Source organism: Elgaria multicarinata, chromosome 2 (assembly GCF_023053635.1).
Source record: "Elgaria multicarinata webbii isolate HBS135686 ecotype San Diego chromosome 2, rElgMul1.1.pri, whole genome shotgun sequence".
Taxonomy (NCBI): Eukaryota; Metazoa; Chordata; class Lepidosauria; order Squamata; family Anguidae; genus Elgaria; species Elgaria multicarinata.
This window is the reverse complement of record NC_086172.1, coordinates 79245516-79259663: the sequence shown is the minus strand read 5'-3', so window position 1 is coordinate 79259663 and position 14148 is coordinate 79245516. Positions and strand designations below refer to the sequence as shown.

Genomic DNA, 14148 nt, shown 5'->3' with positions numbered 1-14148 from the left:
TTTCCTCAAAGTTTATGATGCCACCTGGAACATATGGGTCTTTCAGAATCCATTCAACTGAGCAGAATATTGGAATAGTCCTCTTTAGCGTATATGTTTGAGTTATTTTACTGTTGGCTTTCGAGGTTTTCTAACCTTAGATGTTCTTGCAACCTCGACAGCTTCTTGATGATAATCTTGTTTTGTTTTGCTAGCACATTTTCTTGCCTCCTACTCGAACCTCTCCCCTCATTTCATGGCAATACTGAGCATCAGTCATCATAGAGTTTCAGTAAGAGATATCAAACAAGGCAACGCTGACACCAACACTGAGTAAATTGGGGCACTTACTGGGGCCCATGGCTGATAGAAGTGCTCAAGAAGACTCAACCCCACATGGTTGCTAATGTGACTTCTCGATGCATCTCCTGAACAGTGGGGATTAAGCCTGGGCATGATACTCGGAGCATTCTGTCAGGAGAATGGTCCATTTGCCAGGATGCGGAGTAGCACTGCAGCTGGTTCCTCCCTGGGGAGTGTGCTGTTCATCTCTCCAGTGGCAATACGTTATCCAGCTTCCCAGCTGCTGTCTAGGTACTTGGGAGACTGGCAGGGAGGGTGGATTAAGGATTATGCTGCTGTGGAAGTAGTACACTCCTGCAGAGGGAAGAACAGTTCCCCTGACTCGAGTGTGTAAGGAAATGTGAGATAGGCCCTAGTGGCCTCTTGCCAGGGCTGTGGGCTGAAGTACCTTGCTCAGAGGCCCTCAGTCCTGGAGCCATACCTGTACTGCTTTTACCAAGGAAGTGACTTTTTTTTGAGAGCCATCCAGGTTAATTGAAATGCAAAACAGAGTAAGACTAGCAGGCTGCAAACACACCTTTTGTTGTCCTTACCCCAGCCTTCCTCCTAAACTGGGAAAAAATTGTGTTTATATAGCTATCACCCTCGTCACGCTCACATCTCTTCCTCTTGGTTATAACCTGCTTCTCCCTCATTCTAGTATTCAAGGAACTCATTTCACTGTTTGGAACAGGGCTTCCAGATTTTAAATTGTTTCTACCAGACCGCCTTCAAACCTGGGCTGTCATGAAAGGCAGGGGGAACATGAAAGCGAGCGAGAGAGCACTTACATATCTGCACCTCAGCTAGTCATGAAATGTGGACAAATGCTTGAAGCCTTCACATAATGTCCTTTGTGGATACATAGTAATCAGAGGAAGAATTGGATCAGTTTTAATCTCAAATGATTGAAATTGTCATCATGTAGTCCTTGTAACTTAAGAAAAACAGATGATTGCAGAGATTGGGTTGGCTACTGTTGAGAGATGGCACATAAGACAGAGGGCATGGCATAATCAAGGCCGCACACAGTTAATTTTAAAAATGCTAGTTCTTCCTGAAGATGCCTGATGTTTTCCAGAAGGTGTGCCTTCTGATTTGGCTAAAATGTGGTGGTGGTGGTGGTGAGACTTGTAGATTGCATTAAGGGCACTCCTGCATCATTCTGCCTTCTCTCCAGACTTTAAGCACTGGACTGGTCCAGTGCCTCTGGGCAGCTCTCTGTCCATAGTATCCAGTATTGAGAGGAATACTTTGCCTTTGACTTGGAGGTTCCATTTAACTATCATGGCCAACTGTTGATAGACTGATCCTTTATGAATTTGTCTTACTCTTAAAATAAAATCCTGGGGTCTAGCCACATGTTGCATATCAGTGCACACAACACAGCCTTAACAGTCACTTCTGTTAAGCGGCTTTAGGAGGAAGTGACTTTCAGTGGAGAAGTTGTGGGGTTGGGGAGCAGCCACCCTCCCTAAAGCCTCCCCCACCCATGTGATTTCTTTTTTCTTTTTTAAAAGAGGTTGCTGTCCAAGGAAAACGTGAACCCTATTCTTTTTATGCTTTTTATAGGAAAGAATTTCTGCAGGATAGATATTTTCCAAACTGCATGGGCAAAATATTCCACTAGAGCAGATGACTAACGTCACTGCCATTGTGGATGGTACCAGTGGTTTTTTGGTGGTGATGGGATCTGGTTTCTCTCACAATGATAGTTCAGTTCTTCTTGTCTAAATTTACCTTGTTTCCTCTACTGATTAGGGATTTTTATTTATTAAGTGGTGTAAAAGTATTCTATTAATTTTAAAAAAAATACTATCATGCCCTGTATTCTTCTAAGAACCTCAAGAGTTGGGTCAAGAATTGAACGGACCTTTGTTTAAACAGCCCTGGGCTACTTCAGTGCCACTTTGCTTATGATGCAGAAGAAAAGCTTTGGGGTTTGTATGCATGTTGGTTTGCTTTCAGGCATAATTTTCTTCTATACCAGGGCTGGGCATTGTGACCCTCCAGATGTTTTGGCATACAATTCCCATCAGCCCTAGCCAACATAGTCAATGCTGAGGGATGATGGGAGTTGTAATGCAACAAGATCTGGAAGTCCAGAGGTGTCCACCCCTGTTCTATTTATTTTTATTTTATTTACTTATTACATTTATATTGCACCTTATTTCCTCCTTAAGGAACCCAAGGCAGCATACATAATCCTCCTCCTCTCCATTTTATCCTCACAACAACAGCCCTGTGAGGTAGATTGGGCAGAGGGCCTGTGACTGGCCCAAAGTGAGCTTCCATGGCCGAGTGGGGACTAGAACCCAGTCCAACACTCCCAGTCCCAGTCCAACACTCTAACCACTACACCATACTGGCTCTAAAGTGTTCTACACTTTAATCACTGCAAAGTCATGTGAATGATAAATGGGAACTTGTGCATAAAATGTGAAGTGGCCCTGGGATACGCTTTGGGTTTTATACTGTGCATCAGGCCTGCAGTCAGAGGAGTGCTGGAGCAAAGAGGTCCAGCTTTGCATTAAACAGTGACCTCATAGGCCCCTTCCAACTCTACTATTCTATGATCAACTAGGAGTCAAACAGTGGATAAACCTGGGCTCCTGGCCCAAGTTCACCCATTGAGCTTTAGTTGAGTAAGGATTTGAACATCAGGTTCTCTTGTCTGAGCCTAACTTTCTACCACTACATCACATTGGTTCTCTGTTGGGAAATCCTGTGCTTATGTGCGTGCCTTATCACCCTCTTGTTTTAAGACTATCCCTTTCCCTCTTGGTTGCTCTGTAGTGGATACTTCCCAGCAGAGACTTCCTTGCACGTTGAATGCACTAATTTTGTGCACTTGATACCCACAACCTGCACAGTTCCTAGTTTCTTATTTGGACTCACAGGGATCAGCACAGAGATACACTAGCAGGATTGGCTCAAGTGACACTGTCCAGAAGACTGACCATTGTGTGAAATCCCCATGCTCACAGATGCCTCTTTTCTTTGGTACAACCCCGTCTGCATACTTACACACTTTCAGCCATGGAGGAAGCGGTCATCTGGGCCAACCTTTATGGCCCACAAAAACGTTGCAAAGTTTGCCAGTAGTTGGTTTCTCTCACAATGAAAGTATCTCATTCAGCAGACATCCTTTTCTATGGTTCCCATTCCTGGCTTTTCTTTTCCCTCCCTTTCTCTGTCTGTGATATAAGAATCTGAACAAAAAAATTCAAACTCTTCAATGACAAACACAAACTGCATAATCAAACCAAATTGTGCATGGCATCATCTGATGTGCATAGTTCATGCTAGTCACAGTATTAGAACTTACTGGCCCAGTTCAGAAGACACCTTAAACCATGGCTTTAACCATGGTGATTAAGCCAGAAAGCCAGGCTGTGTTCAGAAGACACCTTAGCGATGGCTTTAACCATGGTGAATAAGGCTTTCTGGCTTAACCACCATGGTTAATGCCATGGTTTAAGGTGTCTCCTGAATGGGGCCACTGAATTCTACCTCTTGTTTTAATGCAGTATTCTAGAGCCTATGATCATTGTCCCCACTCTACATCTCCTCTCCACCTAGAATGGGGCTGGATATAGAGTGCTGCCAAGGCTGAAGCAGAGCTGTGCATCTTGTAGCCTATGTATGGCAAACCTCTAAGGTTGAGGAAAGCTGCACTCTTACGTGTTATGTGAGAGTAAGCTCTATTGAATAGAAGGGGAACTTTTGAGCAAACTTGTATAGATAGGGTTGTACTCCTTGTTTTGCTGGGACTGAAAAAACAAGGAGGTTGTCAAGCCAGTGTTTTCCAGGCTGGTGGCTCCTGTTTTCTCTAAAGATACAGATGTGGGCTGCATCTGTATCTTGAAACAGTATAGCTGCATGAAGGTGATTCTTATGGGGGTTATGATTTGTATGATGAGTCCTGCTGAAATCATTTATACTGCTTCAGTGATGACAGCAAGTTTGAATCCTCTACACAGTGTTGTCTATAGCATGTCATTGTCTCTGGCAGGTATTCCCTTTTCCTTTGACTGTTCAGTGCTTTTTTCCACGCACTTTCATTACTCTTATATGCTGAGAAAAAAGATTTGGGAAGGAGAACACCTGATATGGGGATGCACTAGGGTGGGGGAAAGCAAACTCTAGTAGGATGGTGAGAACCTTGTGGAGGAGAATAAGAAGAACCTCACACAGATTTTCTTTATCTCAAACTCCGGCAGAAAATTAAATAGTCAGCGACTGTCTAGTCCTAGCCACCTGTTGGAAGAGATGGTTTCTGATAGTACTGCCAAAGAGGTGGCCCAACAGAAGAGACCTGCCTCCTTCCATAGCTGCCAGTTGGAAGCAGAGAAGAGATGGAGCAGCTTGCCTGATGAGCAGGCTAGGGCATCTCCTCCAGTGGAGGAGGATGAAAACGTTTTGTCTGATGCTGAGGGTGGAGACAGCCAGTTGGACATTGGAAATGGGGGCCAACCATCTGTGGAAGCAAGGGTGCTGAATCATCCAGAGCAAAATGGAACCCAAGTGGCACAACCTCTATCCAAGGAGAGTCATGCTTCAGAGGGGGCTGGAGCACTGGCGCGGGAAAACTTCTTCTTGAAGGTAAGTGCTAGCTAGGTTGTTTCTGAGAAGCCTGCTTAAGATAATTCTGCCTCTTTCACCTAGATATGGACTTATACCTGCAGAACAATGTTGAGATTTGAAGGGCTGTTGCATTGCATTTAAATGCATTGCTATCTCTCAGATAGTGGACTGTATTTCAGGCTTGACAAAATCCTTGCCTTCCTTTTTCTCCCCAGTGCTGCTTAATTTTGGTCATTTAGTGCAGATGATGATGTGGGCTTTGCAAGTTGACTGAAGAACAGCTTATGTCTTGTTGCTGAAGTAGTATAAAGCTGGGGAATTGGGAAAGGAGGAGAGAAATCTTTCTAATATCATTTTAGCCAGATAATTTACAACTCTCAAAGGACAAAATGAAGATTGTAGATGAAGATATTGCGGTGGTTTTCATGTGCTAATCTGCTTTGAGTTCTCCTCCTACAGCCCTGTACTATGTGGCTGTAGGAGAACATGTCAAGACTATTGATAAGAAGCCAATGGAGGTCCACTGGATTTTTTCTGGGGGGTGGGGCCAATCTGCACAGTGGTGTGTGATTGTAATTCACATGCATAGCATGCACTGCTGCAATCCACCTGTGCGTTTTCCTCCTGTGTTTGTACATGCTTTGTTACTTAGAGTCCTAATCCGTGACATTTGGAAGCCTATACAGTGTGGCAAAAAATCCTGGGAATTTGACAGCACTAATGCAGAAGAGTGTTCTAGTTAAGCTTTCACACAAGCGTCATACATCAATATGAGAGTTAGAGTGCCTGGTTTTAAAGGAGAACCTAGATATAGTGAGCATAATGGAAACCTGATGGAATGGAGATAACCAGTGGGATACTGTCATTTCTGGATGTAACTTCTATAGGAAGGACAGAGAAGGGCATATTGAGAGGAAGTGTTGCTGTGTATCTTACAGAGGGCATAGGGTCATGCAGACTACAAACCTTCAGAAGCAATGTGGATAACAATGCCAGATTCCAAATGCAATTTAGTACTGGGGAAATGCTATCATTCGCTAGACCAGAATAATCAGGGTGAACTTGAGATGGAAAATGAAATCTGGGAAACATCCAAACAAACGGTTGTACTAAAGGGTGACTTCAATTACCCCCATATTGACTGGATCAGTGCATGTTCCAGTCACTACCAAGAGGCTAAATTTCTTGATGCCCTAAACAACTGTGCCCAAGAATACATGGCCCCTGTCTTTATGGCGGCACTTTAGCGCTGCAAGGCGCATTGCTCCGGCACTTGCGTTCCTTCCTGGCATCTGCATGGGAAGGCACGCACGTGTGAACTTTCTCCTCTTAAAAAGTTAAAAAAATGGGGGTGGGGAGAAGAGGAACGGGGCTGTTCCCCCCCCTTTTAAAAATTTTTATTATCTGTCTGCCCACAACTGTGGAGCTACAGATAATAAAAATTAAAAAAACGGGGGGTGGGGAGGAACGAGGCAGCCAGAGAAGGATGCGAAGAGGGGGAAGGGACTCATGGCGAACCACCTCTACACCCTCTGGCTGCCCGTTCCTCCCCCCACATTTATTTTTATTATTATGTGTATCTGTGCAGCTGTGGAGATACAGATAATTTTTAAAAAGGGGGGGCGGAACAGCCCCGTTCCTCTGCTCCCCCCCTTTTATGTTTTTTACTTTTACAGGCATGGGGCCGCCCATGGCAGCCAATCAGGGGGCACCATGGGCTCTGCTGCCAAAACAGTCGGGGTAAGTAAGTGCCCAACGTTTTTGGAGTGGAGTTTCCAGGGTTTGCCCCCGGATGGCTTCGCAATGGCAGCTGATCATGTAGATGACGTGCCGCTACTGCAAAGCCACCCCAGAGCAAATCCTTCGTGTAGACAAGCCCTTGGTTATGGAATTGACCAGAGGAGAGATGACCCTGGACTTAATTCTAAATGGACCTTAGTGCAAGATGTGAGTGTTGTCGAATCAGTTGGAAACGGTGACCACAGTGCTATCAAATTTAATTTATGTATAAGTGGAAATTTGCCAGGGGGGGTCCTACAAAGTTACATTTGACCTCAAAAGAGGAAACTTCTCTAAAATGAGGGGACTGGTAAAAAGGAAGTTGAAAGGGGGAGTCAAGAGGGTTACTCCTCTACAGAATGCTTGAAGCAGTTTTGTAGCTGTGTGCTGTTCTTGTGCATTCATAGGGAAGGGAGAAATGTATTTATTTGATTTGTACCCTGCCTCTCCACCATGAAAACGGCTCTCAAGACAGCTAACACTCGTAGGAACTTTTGAAAACCAATAGAGAAAGGGGCTGTTCACACAACATGCTAATCCACACTCAGTGGTTTAGTGTAGGTTATTGTGTTGTATAAAGGCAGCCAGGGTGGCTTATTACCTATGCAGTGCGCTGTACTTTTCTTGAACTCGCCACCTTGGAACCCATGGTTTGTTGTTGGGTTGCTCAGGGTGGTTAACAAGCCTTACTAAATAGTTAACAAGCCAGCATGTGGAAACCACGCTGCATTCAGACAACACAATAACCCACCCTCTAGAAAACATGTTGTGTCCAGACAACATGCTAACCCACAGTTCAACATTTAACCGATGATTCAGAACAACCCACACTAAACCACTGAATGTGGTTTAAACCACATTGTTTCAAATGTGGTTAAAAACAATAAAACACAGATAAAACACACAATAATTGCAGAATTAGAAACAGCACACAACCGAACAGACCAACCTACAATTGGAAGGCTCCCTTGAACAGAAATGTCTTGCTCTGACCTCTTCCTTACCCTCTTCTATATGCTTACAGGATATAGAGGTTCTTGACAACACTGTGTACCGCGACCGTGGTAATTTGGGCCGCAAGCGGGGTCATCGGGCACCAGCCACAAGGTCTGCAGGCGCTCTTTCAGAGAGTGACAGGGACAGCTGGATGTTCAAGGATTCCACAGGTATGATGGAGTGCTGCAAACTGGGCTTGGCATGTGGCTTGCATGTAACCTTCTTGGTGGCGTATTACTAACACCAGTCAGTGGTGTTACTTGGGATATGTTGTCTCTGTGTGTCCTACTTGGTTATGTCATTTATGTGTGGAATGTTCCTGTAAGGCTGTTCTATTTGCTAGCTGTATACCCACGTTTGTTCACAAGAACCTCTAAGCAGCTTCTATGCAGTTCCATCTAGACCCTCATAAAAATGAAAATGAAACTAATAATAATAGAAATATTATTATTATTATTAATATTATTATTATTTCTTTCACAATCAGTGTGCATTATATTTTCTAGAGTATAAGATGGCTCCTGCCCCAAGGAGCTTAAAATCTAAAATTTGACAGAGGAGAAACAGAGGAAGGGGAGGCCCCAAGGATAAACAGGAAGCAATTTACAGTTGTTTCAGTTGTACATGCTTAGAATTAGTTACAGGCTTTAACAGATAGCCTACATGTAGTTAGTGTGGCTGACTGCGACAAAAGATATTTGGCAGGATTTCCCTAAGTTGCCTCTCTTTACTGTGCCTTTGGCGACTGAGTGATTACTATAGGAGACAGTTTATTGCTAGAAGAAAACCTTCTAACAACCCGTTGAAAAAGGCCTTTGAAAGGACACAGGCTGAAACGCGTCGGGCTTTGTACAGTAAATCTTTTTGCATCCTGAGGACTTGTTTCTCTCTTCTTTGGATCTGAGTTGGATGCTTTCCTCCTTTGTTTTTGGTTTTGTGTATGTCCCATGGCATCACCCTGGATTCTCCTATGTTGTTATACTTTCACTTCTCTCTCTTTAGAGCCTCGAATAGCTTCTGCAGCCTCGGATGAGGAAGCTCATGAGGAGCCAAAGAGCAGGAAGTCACGAAATACTCCATCGTCAAAGGGGGTAAAGGTGCCCCTCTTCCCAGGCCTCAGCCCCTCAGCATTAAAGGTAGTATTTGATGGGGAGTGGGATGAAGGATGAATCAATGAGAATAAACATATTTTAGGGAGGGATCAAGGTTGGTTATTGGAATGTTCAAGTTGAAATTTCCAAGCTGAAATCAGAGTACTGATCAGGGAAAGAGTGGTATTAGGCCCTTTCTACACCTAAGGATTATCCCAGGAAAATGGAGGGGATCGTCCCTGCCTGCTCCCGGGATTCCCTGTGAGTCATTTGCATACACAGGGATGTTCCCGGGATGATCCCTGTAAAAAGGCAGATGTAGAAACGGTCTTAGTGTCTGATCTGACCCTGATGACAAAGACATTGCAGAGGGTAGGTGTATGGGAACACAGAAGCTTCCAGTGAAGATCAGGGAGAGGGAGTACAAGAGAGCTATTAGCAAACTATAAGTTTTGCTTATTTTCTCTCTGGAGAAAATCCTGGAGTCATCCCATGAAGCTGATTTGTGGGAGAGTCAGGACAGATAAAAGGAAGTAGTTCTTCACACTGCACATAGTTAAACTATGGAATTCACTACCACAAGATGTAGTGATGGCCACCACATGGGATTTTTTTAAAAAAAAGAGGATTAGAAGAATTCATGGAGGATAAGGCTATCGATGGCTACTAATTGTGAAGGCTATATCCTTCCTCCAGGGTTGGAAATAGTATGCCTCTGTATACCACAACAGTGCAATTGCGCTCATGTCCTACTTGTGAGCTTCCCATAGGCATCCGGTTGGCCAGTGTGTGAACAGAATGCTGGACTAGATATTTTCTTAAGTTTGATTCAGCATGGCTGCTTTTATGTTTTATGTCATTCTGTTGTCCTTGACCCTAGGCCAAGTTGAGAGGGCGCAACCGCTCTGCTGAGGAAGGAGATCCACAAAGTGAGGCCAAAGAGGCCAACATACAGCGCTCTAAATCATGCAAGATTGCCAACATCAGCGGGAAGCCTCTGGTGCTGCCACCCAAGCCAGAGAAATCCTCAGGGTAGGTCTGGTGGTGGTGCTGGTGGTGGAGGAGGAGAGGTTGGACAACAGCACGGGGTGGTTACCGTGCTTGGTACAGAAAAAGGGTTTGGCAAAGCTCTAGCAAATGTAGCAAAAGAAAAGCAGCACCCAACAATACATAGAAAAACAGCATAATACCAATAGCAATCCCAGTTCTCTGAGTGCCGTGGCTTATGTAGCCAAAACAGCACAACCTATGTGGGAGAGGGAGGAATCACCATGCTTCTGCAGAACACCAAGCTTTGCAGAAATACCAAAAAATCTTTAGAAAAAATGCTTCAGTGGGGAAATCCCCCTGAATGGTTCAGTGTGGACTGAGCGTGGTCAGTGGGCATTGGGTTACTGACCGGGGTGTGTGGCACAGAAAATGAGGAGAGGGAGAATGGAATGGTGTGCCTGGAATCCAGAACAATGAGCGCTCCACACTGCAACATTTTGTTGCGGGTCCCACTTGTCTAATCCTAAGGGCACTGGAGACCTCTTCTTGCTCATTTGGGGGTATCTGAATGAACACCATTTGTCCCTCTAAGTGCACAGCTATTCCTTCTATTTTTGTCCTATTAATGCTGAGATGGATTGAGATTCTGGCATGCCAATTGGCATGCGATCTCTGAGTGGTCAGCATTCACCCCATTGAAGCTGGGGTGAGGAACTTCTAGCCCTCGGCTTAACTGCATGCAGAGCAGGGCAGAGAGAGCGAGAGCTATGCAATCCTGAAATGCTGCCAAATCAGCCAGTATTTGGCTCTCGCTCTGCCCACCATTGGCTGGGCCCTCCGATTGACTTTTCCTTATGGATCAACAGCCTTTCATAGGAAAAGAATTCCCCATGCCTGTATTAGAGGGACAAGCGGCATCCAGAGGTGCATTTGCAGTAAATCCCACCCCCCAATGTACCTAAGCTTTGCAGTTCCCTTTGGGCATCCCAAAGTTGTGTTATTATGGAAGTGCTGAAACTGGACGTACTCTAACGTTTCAAATTACCTCCTCCCATATGAAATTGCCCCAGAACTCTGTTCTACAGAGGCCCTCCTCCTGTTGGAGGTGCAGCAATAGGGCACATGAGAGAACAAGACCTTTATCTGGTTGGGTGCCCAGATTATGTAACAGCCTGCCTGGGGCAGGGCCTGAGGACTGTGTGACCTGCCAGATGTTCTTGGACTACAATTCCCATGATCCCATATCACTGGCTGCACTGGGTGGGTCTGATGGGAGTTGGAGTCAAACACCATCTGGGGGGGGGCAACAGGTTCTCCACCCCTGGCTTAGGGGGTGGTACTTTGGCCACTCATGCTTGCCTTTCAATAGGCAGGGAAAACTCTTATTCCAGTGATCAGTCACTTAATCTGGCCTTTCACGATGTTTTAACTGCTGCATTCAAAACTCTTATTGGTTTGTATTTATGCTTTGTATTTTATGTCTGTAGCTGTGATTTTATTGTAAGCCGCCTTAGTATGCTTCAGTGAGCAAAGGCGGCATAGAAATAATTGAAATCAATAAAATAATAAATAACTTATTTTGGGGCCATCCTTGTTACTTCATGTGTGGTGACTGGTGGGTTCCCCCATGGAGCTCTGGGCTGTCTTTTCTGTTGTTTCCCTGCCAACCATCAGACACTTTGTGGATGGGGCTAAAATGCAACCCCCCCCCCCCGCCCTCTGTCTCATTGCTGCTGCTGCTGGAGTGGTTGGAAAATTGCCTATGAGGGCATATCTGTGTGGTTAGCAGGCTGAATGTTCATACTAGAGCCACTTCTCTGCTGCCTGAGTCAATGTCTGAAAAGTCCCTTCTTTTCTGAAGGGAATTTGTGTTATTGGGGGCGGCATACATGTATGTATGTATGCGGGACAAGAGACATCGGATGAAAACACACATGGTTCCATGTTTACATTTGCCTCTGGAATGCAGGTAACTCTCTTTCTCTTCGGTGTACTGCAGTGCCACCTCACTGCTTTTTAACCATTTCCTGACTCCCTAGGTCAGAAACATCCTCACCCAATTGGCTGCAAGTTCTGAAGCTGAAAAAGAAGAAACCTTGAAATAAAACATTCAGGCAAGTGTCTCATCTCGGATGTGGGGCTTGAGTCTAGCTTCCTAAACGGCCATCTGATCCCTGATATCCACGCATGTGGAATCACCATTGCTCGCCAAGAGCACTTGCATACACTGCACACTTTTTGATTCTGCAACTGCAAGAAAAGTTTGTGGAATTTTGTGGTTTGGCCAGAATTTTCATGGAAAACTGCCTGTGGCTGCTATAGGTCGAGCAATAAAACTTCCGAATTCTCTCTTGGAGAGGAGGCCTCTTGGAAGTTGAAGTACTCATCATAGTCATGGGATTGGAAGGAGTTGCAAGAGTGGCTGTTGTGTCTCTTCACTGCCAGTATCCATATACCCTGAATTCTCTTCTCCATGTGCCTTGGTACATTCTTGTCATTCAGCAACTTTTTGCGAAGTTTTTTCTTTAGGGATTGAGGATCTTTGGGCCTTTTGACCTTTTCTCCAAAGAGGTAAATGCATTGGGATTGTCACTGTTATAGTTGGCTGATCCCAGCTTTCTCTGATCAGAACATTTCAACAGCTAAGACAGAAGACTTGATCTCCTCTAGGCTTTTGCCAATATAGGGCTGCTGGATTTGGGCTTGTGGTATAGCTCCATCAACCTTTTCTGCTTTTCGTGCAGATGCAGTTCTGCCACCATAAAACCAGTTTCCCAGAGAAGGGACTGATCTTGTTCAGGGCAGAGCTGTAGTTGGTAGAACTGCATGACTATGTAGATGCTGCCCTGGTAGATGGTCTTGTGTCCACAGTGCAAAACTGTGTGTAGTTTGGGCGTCTGTCATTCTACATAGGTGAGTTATCCTCCAGCATGGTGGCCATGCTGTTTGAATCCCTATGATCAGCCACAATAAAGGAGCCTAAAGCTTCTGACATCAGCTAGAGGTCAGTTCATATAGTATGGCACTACAGGCATAGGGTGATTGTGAATAGTCTAAGTAAGGGAGCTGTAACCTTATCAGTAAGGTTCGAGGCTAAAGAGGTATGCCTGGTTCAGAAACATTCCCAGTGAGTGCTTCACTGGTTTACACAGGGCTTGTAGTATCACTTCTACCACTAGAAAAGCATGTGGTGTGATATGGTTCATCCTTTGGTCTGCACTGCAGTGGGCTGTTTATTGCCCCCTAGTGGACACTGATGTGTCTGACTTCTTATTTCGGTTTGTGATATGGATGGAATACATTTGGCCCATCTGTAGCCCACCTGGCCATGCAGGTTCTCTAGTTAGATGTTTTGGTGGGGGAACTAGAGAGAGATTTGCTTCTTGGGAAACCTAACGAAAAGTGAACTGGGTGGGGGGATTTTACATAATTCACAACTGTGCAGTTTAGAAAAGTCATCTCAATTCAAATGTGCTGCTCCACAGGGTGTTCAGGCTTGTGCGGGAGACTAAATCGTAAAACATGCCCATGGGTCAAAGTCAAGCAACAATACATGATTGTGTAAGGGGGATCCCCACATCACAGCAAAAAACTCTGCCTACCTTTGTAATTCCTGTCATATTCTCTCTTTTTTTGTTTTTGCAGATGTTGCTCTCCTGCTACTGGGGCCTTGACAGCAGACGTTCCAGTGAGCTATTCACGGGTGGGAGGCAGCATGGTGGGGTTGGAGCCAGAGTCCCCATCTAACAGCTCTAAGGGATTGGGGGGAAGGGGGGGGAAGAGGGAGGACGAGGCACATTTATGCACTTTGTATCACATTCACTCACTCATGCATATGGCGGTCAGATTTCTCTCTGCCGCTCTCCTGTCTTTTTCCTCCTCCTTTTTTTTCCTTCTTATACCACGTACAGTTTTATAAAGTCTCTTTTATTTTTTTGTAATCAGCCAAGGAGCTTGGTTCTGGCCCCTTTTCTTTCAGCCCAAGGTAGGGAGGGAAGACAAAGAGGTGAGGCGTTTGCTCTCTCTGCTGCCATATAATGCATTTCAGACAAAAGAGGAATGAATTTTTTCCCCTTCGGTCACTTGAATCAAATAAAGGTTTTATGGTTATGGAGTCGATGTAGTTATCATGTGCTTGTGTGTGATCCTCTGATTTGTATCCAGAGCTAAACCTTGTTACTTGGCAACAGACTCCTGAGATGGGCAGACAGCAAGGGTTATAATGAAATGCTGCTGAAAGAAGAAGTATGTTTTTCCTTTTAAGGGGGCAAAATAGTACACTGTTCTTGATAATTTTCTGTTCTTAAAACTGATTTTCAGGTTTTTCTACTTGTTGATTTACACCTTTTAGGAATTTAGAATGAATGTAAATGTTAGAATACAT

At 44.8% G+C, this 14148-nt stretch overlaps 1 protein-coding gene across 5 annotated transcripts in view; it reads left to right on the top strand.

The window, feature by feature from the left end:
* The window catches only part of TNKS1BP1 (tankyrase 1 binding protein 1), a 32522-nt gene extending 18644 nt beyond the window's left edge, over positions 1–13878 (top strand). For all 5 annotated transcript variants that reach the window (XM_063116902.1, XM_063116905.1, XM_063116903.1 and 2 more), the window contains exons 7-12: positions 4545–4926; positions 7712–7853; positions 8686–8819; positions 9655–9806; positions 11804–11878; positions 13410–13878. In XM_063116902.1, the coding sequence (XP_062972972.1) occupies positions 4545–4926; positions 7712–7853; positions 8686–8819; positions 9655–9806; positions 11804–11864 (871 nt within the window). In that variant the 3' untranslated portion in view covers positions 11865–11878; positions 13410–13878. The remainder of the gene's footprint in view (positions 1–4544; positions 4927–7711; positions 7854–8685; positions 8820–9654; positions 9807–11803; positions 11879–13409) is intronic.
* The last annotated feature ends 270 nt before the right edge of the window (positions 13879–14148 follow it).